The sequence below is a fragment of the Borostomias antarcticus genome (genome assembly GCF_949987555.1).
Source record: "Borostomias antarcticus genome assembly, chromosome: 10".
Classification (NCBI taxonomy): Eukaryota; Metazoa; Chordata; class Actinopteri; order Stomiiformes; family Stomiidae; genus Borostomias; species Borostomias antarcticus.
In genome coordinates this window covers 9,943,330-9,956,347 of record NC_140243.1, presented here as the reverse complement: position 1 = coordinate 9,956,347, position 13,018 = coordinate 9,943,330, and the positions used below count along the sequence as shown (strand labels likewise).

Here is a 13,018-nt window from a genome sequence, read left to right as displayed (position 1 = left end):
CCGTAGACGCCAGTGTCCGGACCGTCACGGAATCCGTCACAACAGATGCCGGCTAAAAATACTTGTCCTTCAGTGCTGCCGTTGCCAGGGGGACCGTGGGTTTAGAGCTGACGGCTTCTCCGGCGTGTCTGCGTCGCCTGCAGTCGTCGTTGGACGGCCCCAGTCTGCTCCGCTCTGGTGGGCTGGGGGGGCTACAGGGGCGGGGCAGACCCCCCCCCACCCCCCCTCCGCTCCTTAGGGGGAATGTCTGCAGAGTGTCTCAAACATGAGTCAGATGGACACCTGCCCCCCCCCCTCCCTTCTCCCACAATCCCCAGAGGTCATCACCCCAGTCACACCTCCAGGGGTCAGAGGTCATGGTTCACCCAACCCAATGTCTCTGTGCCAGGAGCATAGCAGCCCCCTCCAGCCGGAGACTCAAATACGGGACGACGCTTCTGTCCTGTCCTTCCATGTCGTTAATTCACGTTGCTGTGGAGACCAAGTTTCTCTGGAACACCCCACCCCTCACACAGAGGTGACCGTCCGGACCTTGGCCGACAGCGCCTGCTTGAAGCGCCTCTTCAGGTCCTGCATGTTGGGGGACTTGGGCCTGGGGATGAGCGGCAGGCGCTTCTTCTCGGCGGCCGTGCTGGGGGGTTGGGCCGCCGGCGGGGCCGAGGGCTGCTGCTTGGCCAGCTGGCAGCACAGTCTGTGGAAGGCGCCGTGCACCTGGCTGTAGTCCTCGCTGGCAGACACCTCGTAGAAGACGCAGCCCAGCGCGCCCGCCAACAGGGGGCCCTGCTCAGCCTCCACATGCCGCATGTGTAGCAGGTCCGCCTTATTGGCCAGCAGGATGATGGGTGGCGCGCCCGCACCGCCCACACGCGCCACCAGCTGGTGCAGCTGGCCAATCAGGTCGAAGCTACGCTGGTCGGTCACGGAGTAGACCAGCACGATGGCGTCCGCCCACCGGACGGAGTTGGCCACTTGGTCGGAGAGGCTGAGGTCATTGCTGGTTATCTGAGCAGGAGAGAGATGGAGATCTGGGTTAGAACACGGGTCCACCAGGAAGCCCACTCAGTGTGAATAGAAACCACACATCCACCAGCCACGATTACTAGTTATGTAATCCCAACTGAACACTTCTACACTAGAACTCCTCCAGTATTTCCCATTATTATGCAACAGGTCTGGTCTGAGCACAGCAATTTCCTGGGAATACCAAGACAGGGCTATAGGGTTACTCCTCCTCCTCCTCCCCCCTCCTCCACTGCTGAGTGAGGGGGAGCAGGGAGATGTGAGCTAATGAAGGAGCTAGGAGCCAGCACAGACATCCGTTACCCTACTTCAAATGGGAAATTAGATGGCTAGACTGAAAGATTAGTACTGCAGTGAGAGAAAGAGAAAAAATATGTTGTGGTTTTGGACCGTTGCCCAGAGAGGGAAGAGAGCCGAGCAGAGAAAGTTTGTTAGCTAGAATGGACACTGAAGGACTAATGGCTAGCTGTATCCCCCGAGATGCAAGATCTCTAATCATAAGTTATCCCCTTTGAATCTAAGCTTTTCAGAAAGCTTTCAAGCTATAGCCTACATTAGACTGACTAAAACCTGATCAAAGAGCTTGGTGTCTCTTGACAGGCTATGGGACGTGCGAGTATGGGAACTATAGCCTAATGTAATCCTTGCAGACGGTGGGATGGATTAGTAGTAGGCTACTATTAGGAAGAACTTACATCAACACCTGGCGTGTCCTGGACTTGAAGTGCCACTTGCTCGCCATCCACCTGGACCTCTCTAGAATAAAGGTTACCTGTTGGCAGGAAAGAACAAAAGGAATGAGACGCTGTTCCCTGAAGTTAGACTACTGGGCTAAGCTGCTGCATGTTTTCAGAAAATGTAGGCAAGTTTCATTTAACAGACTAAACGTTCATCACTCACCAGCATTTCTCTCGTAGTCGCCGATGAAACGCCTTGTCAGGAATCTCACAACCAGAGCTTTAAAAGAAAAAAGAGAGAGAGAGAGAGAATTAGGCTAGTCATTGGCAAAAATTTCCATAAAAGAACTCTGTTCCAGTGCTGAACTGTACAATGCGCAGTAGTATAGTAAATATTAACCATCAAATTACCTGTTTTGCCAACTCCGCTGCCTCCTATCACCGCAATTTTGATGACCCGGTTTGACTGGCACTCGGCTGTCGAGTACTCCGCGATGGTTGTCATGTTCTGGATCAGGCGCATTTTGTCCAATTCCTTTCTTTGTCAAAACAATTTTAAAATATTCGTTCGGATAGCCTATGCAAGTCCAAAGAACAAACAAGTAGTCAAGTCAGCCTTCAGCAACGATGTGTAGTCTATGGAGCAAAATTATTCCCGTTTTGTGGTCAAAGATAAAACTCAGTTTCAGATTGATCCTTCTTTCTAGGACTCGCTGTGCGATAACTGCGCGAGGCACGCTTGCTAGCTTTTATAGTGTCAGAGCGCTGCTCTGCGCTGATTGGCTGCTGCCCGCAGCAGGCTGGCTCTGCTCCCTACCCCCTTCACGTGGACCGGAGGGAGGTGGGAGGAGGAGGAAGCCTCCTGCAACAGGTGGGCTGATCCGAATGAATTGACAAAACATCCATTCTTCAACGGGAAACGTGTTTATGGCTGCTGCTGCTGCTGCTGCAGCACAAGGTCTTGGTGCTGGTAACTGACTAAATATACCATGTTACTATCCACATGAACAGATTAACATGTGTAAATTAAAACACATCTTGTAATAGCCTTATTTGGCAGGTTCCCACAGTAAAAAAAAGAAGAAAAAAAAGAGATATATACAGGCTATTTTGAGATCATATAACTATATATCGCTATATGATATATAGGCTATGGTAATAGTTTAAATAGGCTATTTTTTCTGGTTTACTCAAATAAGAGTGATTCTCAATTTTATATGATATATTTTAATTGCACAGATGGACAGTGCATGTTGTTTAATGGGTGTAAAAAGGTAGTTTACCTGTCGGTTCAAAGCTAAGTGGATGGCCTGTTCCTAGTAGCCTAGCAGACCTATGGTACAGGGGGCCCTGTCCTGCCTTGCCCTGGGCATGCTCCTACATGTCCTGAGTCCTCTACCCAGGGTGCTGATGTTACCCACCCCCTCCTCCAACAGACCCCATGCAAACATGCCCTGGATGTGAAAGCCCCATCTATCCATGGCTCCTTAAGACTCATTATGTATTTAGGACAAAGCACTTAAACTATGGCAATATAGGTTTGATTTTTGGGGAGTGTGTGTGCGCGGGCGTGTGTGTGTGTGCGTGTGTGTGTGTGTGAGAGAGAGAGAGAGAGAGAGAGAGAGAGAGATGGGGTGTGTGTGTGTGTGTACGTGTGCCTGTCTTTGCTAATAAGAGTGTCCCTCTTGTATTTGTTGCTATTCGTTGATCCTAACAGGTTCATCACCCTCGACTGTTAGCCTGTCTTACCTCTCTGTTTTAACATGTTCCCTCTCATTGGCCTTTCCCGCATACCGTCTACCCCCTCCTCTCTCTCCCTCCCTCCCTCTCTCCCTCCCTCTCTCTCTCTCTCTCTCTCCCTCTCACTCTCTCTCTCCCCCTCTCTCCCCCTCTTTCATCTGCATTCATGCGTCTGCCTCCTGAGGTATGTTGGCAGCCAGGCTCTGTGTGATTATGGTCTGGTATGTATCTTTGATAAGAGCACTGATGACAGGCGGGCTTGTGCTAAAATATGAAATTAATACCTGGGATTCAGCAGGAGTCAAGAGACGAGGCCCTGCCAGCTACATACCATGCCCCCCCTCCCACACATACACACACACACATCCCCCTCCGCAGTACTCTCACTACCTCACAACCGGCTCCACACTACGTAGCCTCAACCTCAGCCCCAGCCCCACAGGATGTGTGTTGGGGTCCCAGAGAGGAAGAGAGTGAGAGAAATATTACTACAGAGATACAGAAATAATCTCTCACTTCCTCTCTGTGAGTGAGATGTGACACGTGTGACAGTCCACTCCACCCTGCCCCTCTCCGACCTGACGTCTGGCGAATCAGAGCGGGGCGTCAGTGGCAAGCCCTCAGGAATGTTCTTTCTTATATATTTCCGTCTTTGATTGTCTCGTCCAGTTCTCTCAATGCATCCACGGTCAGAGGTGAGGTGTAAACAACACCGAAGGACAACCTGGCTGTGCTGAGTTACTGCGGCAATGACTCAGTTGTGCGACAGCGTGTGAGTCATTCACCTGTGTGAAGGTGAAGAAGAAGAAGAAGAAGAAGAAGAAGACTTTATTAGTTATACGACTTGACACTCCAACACACGCTCAATGGGCGACATGAACACGTGCAGTAGGCTGCCACTGATGAAATGTTGCGCTTAGCCCAACCCTTCGTCCTTCCCTCAAGGACAGCCGGGAGCGGACCGCCCAGGGACCAATCCAAGCACTCCTGTCCACCTTCGTCGGGGACGGACAGCGTCAGCGATCTGTTCTTCTGCATGTTTTTCGTATTGGGCTCTTTATGGAGAAACCCTTGCGAACACGGGAGAACATGCAAACTCTGCGCCGAAAGGCCCGGGACCTTCTTGCTGTGAGGCGACAGTTCCAAGTACTGCACGTGACCGATTTTGGGGTTCAGTGTCTTACTCCGGCACACTTCCAGCAGCGGGGATCAAATCAGGGACCTTGCGATCCCCAACCGGCCGCTCTACCGGGCGGTATTCATACTGAGGAGTGATTTTAACCAATTCGCCTCAGTTACACTACAACGCATCCTCCACGCTCCAACCGTGATGTTTCTCACAACCGGGCACGGCTTCCGTTGGTTCGCTCAGCACTGCTGCAGGGGTTCCAGAGGGTTCCGGAGAGTTCCGTACGTCTAGAGCGTACAGTATGTAGTCATGCAGCTCCTTATATCCAGTCAGTCCTGAGAGAGCCCCCTCAGGTGCGCCCCTGTGTGTCTCCAAAGTTGGGCAGTCATCGAGCGGCTCACTTTCAATGAGGCGTTCAGATAGCATGCCTGGGGGGTGAGGACAGACGATCATCACTGCAGAATCAACAACAACAGAGCCAGGGAGGGGAGGGAGGGGAGGGAGGAGGTGTCACTCACACAGGGGTGACAGTAGGAGGTTGGTGGGGGCAGAGCAGGGGTAATTTTACAGGTTGGGGTGTGGGCCGCTGTTGGTGGGGGAATGGAGGAATGTATAGTTAATTGAGGATTGAGGGGAGCAGGGGTATTGGAATGTGCATGTGGGGGGGGGTATTCTCAGAAGGATGTCCTTGTTGACGCAGTGGTGAGGAATGGTTTCCCAAGCTGGGGGATCGGAAGTGCCCCCCCCCCCCCGCCTTTTAGACCCTCCGCAAAGAGCAGAACAGGAGACAGCTATTAGATCATCCATCATCTCTCCACCTGACCTCATGGGCAGACCCGCAAGCCTTGGACACTGGGGCCTGTTTAATATACATCATTATACATATGACCGAATGCCAGTGTCACGTCACGCGTCTGAAGTTGTGTACATTGCAGCATTAACCCTCTGGCATCTGGGCCACACGATGGTATTTTATTTATCAAGTGCACAGGTCATTCTGAACAATGAAATTCTTAGGACATGGCAAGCAACAACTACGTACTAGGCTTTTTTTTTTTTTTTTAAGAGTCCCAAATAAGGGCAAGGATATGACTCGTACCTTTCTTCACCATGGTAATGATGCGGTCCTAATTGATATCGGGTGTCTTGATTGGCCAGACCTTCCACACAGTGTTGAGTTGATGCCATGTTTTGGGTCAGAACAAAGTTCCTCCCGTAAGATTTGTTAGCAGCTTAAAGACTGAAGGGAAGGTATAGCACAATGCACATATTTGTTTATACCTCCAAATACATTAGCATTTCCAATGATGATCATTCTTTTGACCCCCATGCAACAGCAGATCTTTGCCAGATCTTTACACAAAGGAAGAGAGGTTGTTTTTTCTTATTGAAATGTATACACTCCCACATGCTCTTCCATTTGCATAGCTCTGCATGTCAACAGGTTGGGGGTAGCAGGGAGGGGGGGTTACTATACCACTGGGTCTGAATCACAATAACACCCCCCCTCCACCCCCCTCTGGAATGTGCCCTAAGCTGTTACAACGTGTAGTTAACCATCATTGACTTCTTCAGAAATGTGATTGGAAAATATTTGCATCAGGATTCCCTATCATGTCTTCTGGTCCTGTTTACATTCCAACGCTGATCTCTTCTGTACGATTTGATAATTGGTCTCCATTCTCGCTAGTGGAACGTTGGAGGAAAGACATGTGGGTGGGTGTGTGTGTGTGTGTGTGTGTGTGTGTGTGTGTGTGTGTGTGCGTGTGTGTGTGTGAGAGTGTGTGTGTGTGTGTGTGTGTGTGTGCGTGTGTGTGTGTGTGCATGCATGTGTGTGTGTATGCGAATGTGTGTGTGTGTGCACGTGTGCACACACGTGCGTGTGTGTGAAAGAGAGAGACAGGCATAAGGAGTGAAAGCTCCTAACACAAGCTGTGTTTCTGCATGTTGTGTGTGTGACCATGTATGTACTTACAGTAAGACTCTTAACACCAGGATTATCTTGTTTTCTCTTGCTGAGAGAGGCTGGGGGTTGTTACTTACAGAACCATCACTGAAAACATTTATGTCAAACCACATCAAGGTGCAGGAGCAATTACAATCCTGGGATTCACTGACTCAATCCTGAGGGTGAATATGCTCTGACAAACAAATGCCCTGATGTGTGAAATTAGTCACTAGCAATTAGTCATTAAATGGCGGCGTTCAGATTGTGTGGACAGTCAGGTTGAATGAATACGTTGATGACTGGTGTTTAGTTCAGTAGATATCTGACTTCAGAAAGGAGCAAACAGAAGCCTGACTTACATGGCTTTCGTTACAATTCCCTGCTCCACTGGCCAGACATTCATTGAGACACACACACACACACACATACACATGCACACACACACACAATGAGAATGTAGTTCTAGCAAACAAGGGAACTGGGTTGTAAAGTGATACTGGCTGCAAACACACACACACACACACACTGAGACGCAGGATCCAGGGACTGCTGAGATTTATGGGTTTAGACTTCTGTGCCAGGGCCTCATTTAGCTGGTAATATGGCCCTGCCCTGGGGGCCTGTCCGTCTAGCCTGCTTTACTGATCGGCTGGCCTGGCTTCACTGGGGCTGGGGGGAGAGACAGCCTACACACAAGACCTCTGTTGTCTAAGGCAGACAGCGTTTCCCTGGAGCCCGTCTCTGGGCCAGCTCTGTGCTGTTGTGTTCCAGAACATCCTATGTTTGGCTGGTAGCAGGTAACCTCAGCCGCGTGCAGCAAAAACATTGAGCGCCTGTGATGCGGAAGGGAAGGGAGTAATTGGTTACAAACGCATCAGCTGCTCTGTCCATTAAATCGTATGTCATGTTGTTTTGAGCTTCAAGTAAAATTGTTTTGTATAAATGTAGTGCGGTCGCTGGACTCATTGTTCCAAGGATAGTAACCCAAACGTATTGGTCTCCTGTCAGCATGATCTGCCCTTCGGACAGACTGTCCCCTACAGACTGTCCCCTACAGACTGTCCCCTACAGATCTCCTCAACTGAGGGAGCAGCGTCGCTCTAGAGGATCTTGACGTTGATGGAAACATGGCTCTCGCCCAAAGATCATGAGGAATAGTGTTGATGGACATCTCCTCTCTCCTCTCCTTCCAGACGGAGCCTCTCTGACGCCCCGCAGGCTCCCGACTGCAGCAATCATAGCGTGGAGGAGGAACAGTTCATTGCTGGTGACAGGAGGCATTTCCTGGCCATGTGGCTGAACATACTGTAGAGATCAGTGATAAAGCTGTCGTGCCATGATCCATGATGAATATTTTAAATCTTCAGTTTGACTCCGAGAGGTTCTATCTGCTTATCCTCCCAGAGATGGATTCATTTAGATAGTAAAGCAGTAAGATGAGAGAAAATGTGATGACGTATTTCTCTTCTACCCCAAGTTAATATCGTGTCAGAATACGTAGAAAGCTGACAATCGTGTTGCTTGAGGGGGCTATGGTCCAGCGTGGTCCGCATCACTCCTCCAGCCCACCTCTGGATCCGGGGTGGATGGAGTAGACCGGCGCTTCCGGGGCTCGCCGGACCTTCCTTGCTTGGACGCAGGCTCCGGGAAGAGTGGGCGGTGGAGGAGTCCGCTGTGGCCTTCTGTTTAGAGAAGGATCCATCGAGGGCTTAGAGCAAGGCCCACTCACACATGAAGTAGACATACAGTCACTCTCTATAAACACACACTCACGCACACACACAGTGTGAGTGTTTGAATATTGAGGCTGATGAAGGGAGAGATGAGTCTTTCTTTTTTTCTTTTTCTTTTTTGCTGAAAAAAGCCTCTACACGAACAGTAAAAATGAACAGATCAGGGTATCATGGTTTTCACTTATGTCCTCAACAATTAGCTTTGTGTTAGGTTCTACTTTGTCCTTACTTTGTCCATTAGTCCTAGGAGGAAGGGGGAGTGAAAACAGTAACATAGCTTCAAGGTGCATCTCCATCAAGGTCACTCTGTGACGGCTCTGAGAAATGTGTACGTGTGTGTGTGTGTGTGTGTGTGTGTGTGTGTGTGTGTGTGTGTGTGTGTGTGTGTGTGTGTGTGTGTGTTTGAATATTGAGGCTGATTCAGAAGAAGGGAGAGATGAGTCTTTCCGTCTGGATTATCAAGGTCACTCTGTGACGGTTCTGAGAAAGTGGAGGTCGCGGCAAACAAATGAAAAACTGTATGCCAGTATTTTGCTTCAGATTTCTTCTACGCAACAGTTAGATCAATCATTCTCAACCAGTGGTACGCAGAGCTCCATCAAGTGGGCCGCAGAGGGTTAGGGTCAGAGGGTTAGGGTCACAGCCTACCTAATGGTTAGAAAAAAATCCTACCTTTTTAAAAAGCCTACCTTTTTCTACCTAATGGTTAGAAAAAACTCTAATAAAGTTTGGTAATTTACAAAGCTATAGTTATTTTCATATCTAAATGTACTCAATAATTCGCATATTAAAAATGTCAAGCTAAATAATGCATAATTTCAATGACCAGCTACATTTGAATATCACCAAGTCAATCACATCCGAATGTGTTCTGCTAACGTAGCCAGTGAATGTTCCCTCGGATGCAAACTTTTTATTTTAGGGTTTTATTGATCATTTTATGAAATCCATTGACTTGTATTGACGCGACCATTGTAGATGTGTAGATCAATCCGCAGAGGGGATTCAGGAAGCGGAACTACGGTAGCCAGATGAACCATAATCTTACTTTATGGCAAATTATATGTCATAACGCCAACTAACACCTCGGTGAGTTTCTTGTCTTTGAAATTGAGAGTTTAACATGTTTTTTGAATGATTTTTCACGGTGCCCAAGTGTTAGTTTTGTCAGCGTTTTGATCTGAACCATTGTATATGATCATAAGTAACCTTAAAACAGGGCTAAACATGCATTTTCCCTTTACTACTCCTTTAAGTTACAAAAGGTTGAGAACCCCTGACTTACATGATAATCTTTAGTTAAGGCGTTGCATGTGAGAGAGTCTCACCATGAGGCAGAGTACTGCTAAGTGTTAGTCTGAATAGAGTTATTATGTTGTTTTCAACTTGGATTTGTTTGGTCAGTGTGAGTGTGTATTTTTGTGTACGTGTATGTGTGTGTGTGTGTATGTCTATGTGTGCGTTTTACATTTCCACTTTGCTGAGTAGACTGTGAGTAGCTGTGAGTGTTCGTGGTTGTGGTATTCTTTCAGCCTCTCTATATCCCATCAGACGTGGTAGACGCGTGCCAGTAAGTACCTCGCTCCCCAAGCCAGGCTCTTTAAAGCGCTGGTTCCATCTGCGGCCGAGGCCAGGCGCCGACAGGCTGAGACACCGCAGAGCGGAGAGGAGGAAACCAGCTCGACTAAACAACGTCTGGGCAATCAAGGAGGTGAGTTTCTCTGAGGACGCGCCGTGCCCTCCTCGAGGTGACGGGCACCTGGAGGAGGCGGAGGAGGAGCAGAGCGGGGGCGTGCGGCAGCACCGGTAGCGGCGACACATGCACGCACCCGGGAGCGGACCCACTCAGAACGCCGAGCTCTTTTGACGAGAGACGTTCCGCTCATTCTCACCTCTCTAGAGCAGGCATTGGCTGTGCCTGGAAATGACTGATTCACATGGAACCTCCAGGGAAGATAATCTAATCATTTGATATCTCTCTGTGTGTGTGTGTGTGTGTGTGTGTGTGTGTGTGTGTGTGTGTGTGTGTGTGTGTGTGTGTGTGTGTGTGTGTGTGTGTGTGTGTGTGCGTGAGCAAGCGAGCGCGTGCATCACACGTGAAATGTGACGTGAGTAGAATGAGTTGTAGAGAAGCATGGATAGGCAGAGGATAAAGCAAAAACATACTACTACACATACCCTACCCCCCCCCTCCCCTTCCGTCTGCCAGCACCATCCCCAACACAGGGACCAGACAGATTGGCCCCCCCACCCCACTTGCAGTACCAGTCTGTTGGTGCGAGTGCCATGTGTGGTCGTATGATGGGGCAGCAGAAGCATCAAAGCAGTGGACGCCGATTGGATGGACAAGTTGGTCAGGAGGGTGGGCTCTGACCCGTGGTCAGCCCCAACTCTGTGACCGCAGTCGCAGAGAGACGAATGATGGCCGAACGGTTGGCCATCGTGGACAACGTCCCTCACCCCCTACATGACTTCAAGCAGAGGAGCACTTTCAGCCAGAAGTGACCTTTGTACCAGCTGCCATCAGACTTTTCACCTCATCCCTCTGTCTGCCTGGACAAGCCAGCTGAGAGGCTGTTGAGGCTCTTGGAATGGACACTTTCTACCTACTAACTGACTCCCAAGTGGAGTGATACTTAACACTAGAATGTTGTGTCTTGAATCTTGCACATTGTTTGCATAACTTAAGCATCCCTAAGAATCTCTCCCTTTGTTGAACACATGGTATTCAGTAGCATGCTTGTACAGTTCATCTGTGTATTGCATTTCTTGGACCATGCCTTGGTCAGCTGATAGAATCTGGGCCATTGCTTTATTTAGTCTGAACTGGTAGAAGTGGGTGGTTTACAGTACAACACAGGAGAAAAACACTCCCATAAACACCCAGCTGTCATCAGGATTTGATATCATGGTTGTTTAAGCAGGACGATCAGATAAACATAATTTTGACACTCTGCATTTGGTTTCAATTGTAATTGTGTAACAATGTAATTGAAATTTTAATTGTGTAACAAACAGTTACAAGTACACAATGCATACACACATAATTAGCTGTTATGCGCACGCACACACACACACACACACACACAATCTCTTGACCTCTTTGTAGATGGTCAGACTGAACTCAGCTTTTCCCTGCTCACTGCAATGAGCACAGAGTGAGTATTGTTCTAGCGTTGCTATGGCAGCAGTGTTGGTCTCTCGGATGGCTGAATGTGATTGGGCGGCAGCACAGGTGTTTTTTGGGGATATCTGAGACAGAATGAGACATCTGCGGAGGCGGCTAAGAGAGTGGGCATTTCTTCACTCGCTTTCCTATGTGTGTGTGTGTGTGCGTGTGTGCGTGCGTGCGTGTGTGTGTGCTGATAGCATCTCTTCTCTCCATGCTCTGGGCCACGGGAGCAGTAGGACAGGACGAAACTACATGCCAACTTGTTACAACAACGCTTGTTGTCCTCGGGGCAGATTGGATCTAGCTAGATGGGAGCAGAGAACGAATCAGGACCAGGACGCCGACACCGATGCCAGGACGCGTACAGTATGGCAGGACACGTACAGTATGATAGGACGCGTACAGTATGATAGGACACGTACAGTATGATAGGACGCGTACAGTATGATAGGACACGTACAGTATGATAGGACACGTACAGTATGATACTACGCGTACAGTATGCCAGGACACGTACATTATGCCAGGACAGTTGGCCACAGTGTCAGTAGCAGTGCTTCTATAAACAGGACGGGCGGTCCAGGGGGCGGTCACCTCTCTGACCTGCCTCTCTGTTTATAGACGGGCTCTGGAAGAACAAGATGGGAAACGATGCCACATGGAGCAAGTTGGAACAGCGCGTACCAAAGACAATAAACACACCGAGTTGTGTCTCCTCCTCTTCCCTCCGTCCTATCCTCTCCCTGTTCCTCTCCTCCTTCCTATCCTCTCCCTGTTCCTCCTTCCTATCCTCTCCATGTTCCTCCTTCCTATCCTCTCCTTGTTCCTCTCCTCCTTCCTATCCTCTCCCTGTTCCTCTCCTCCGTCCTCTCCTCTCCCTGTTCCTCTCCTCCTTCCTATCCTCTCCCTGTTCCTCTCCTCCTTCCTATCCTCTCCCTGTTCCTCTCCTCTCCCTGTTCCTCTCCTCCTTCCTATCCTCTCCCTGTTCTTCTCCTCCTTCCTATCCTCTCCCTGTTCCTCTCCTCCGTCCTCTCCCTGTTCCTCCTTCCTATCCTCTCTCTGTTCCTCTCCTCCTTGAGTTCATCAACAGGAAGTGGTTTTTCATACAGCTGTTTGCCTCACAAGAAGAACATGGTGAATATAATCTCCCTATTGAGATCTCATAAGACAATCACAAGCCTCATTTCATTTGATGGTTTAATCATGGCAGTGGGTCAAGTAAGGGATTGATATGCCAATTAGGCCCCATTAATCAGAGCAGTCAGGTACTTCAGGTATGCAGTAATTGAAGTGATTCATTCACTAGGCCAACATTCTGTCTGGCCTTCTGGCCATGTCTGTGCTCAGGTCTGAGAGAAAGTCCTCAGTGTTCAGGGTTGCTGGGATGGGTACAGGATACCATCACAACCACAGGTTATCACACACAACCACAGACTCAGTCTGCCTCTCTGGGGAGACTCCTGTAAGAAAGAGAGACTAACCCGCTCCTCAGGGTAGCCTGGGATAAAGAGACTGTTACCAGTAGACCAGAGTGACCCAAGGAGGCAAACGCAGAGACAAGGGAACCGAGTAGACCACAGGCGTATTTAAAGGTGGGGT

At 49.2% G+C, this 13,018-nt stretch overlaps 1 protein-coding gene across 1 annotated transcript; it reads right to left on the bottom strand.

The window, feature by feature from the left end:
* Nucleotides 1-507: 507 nt before the first annotated feature.
* rasl11b (RAS-like, family 11, member B) lies at nt 508-2,220 on the bottom strand (the record flags this gene model as incomplete). The annotated part of the gene is made up of 4 exons (XM_084444397.1): nt 508-1,002; nt 1,716-1,792; nt 1,921-1,977; nt 2,109-2,220. The coding sequence occupies 4 exons, from the start codon at nt 2,218-2,220 to the stop codon at nt 508-510; spliced, it is 741 nt and encodes a 246-aa protein (XP_084300523.1).
* Between the last annotated feature and the right edge of the window lie 10,798 nt (nt 2,221-13,018).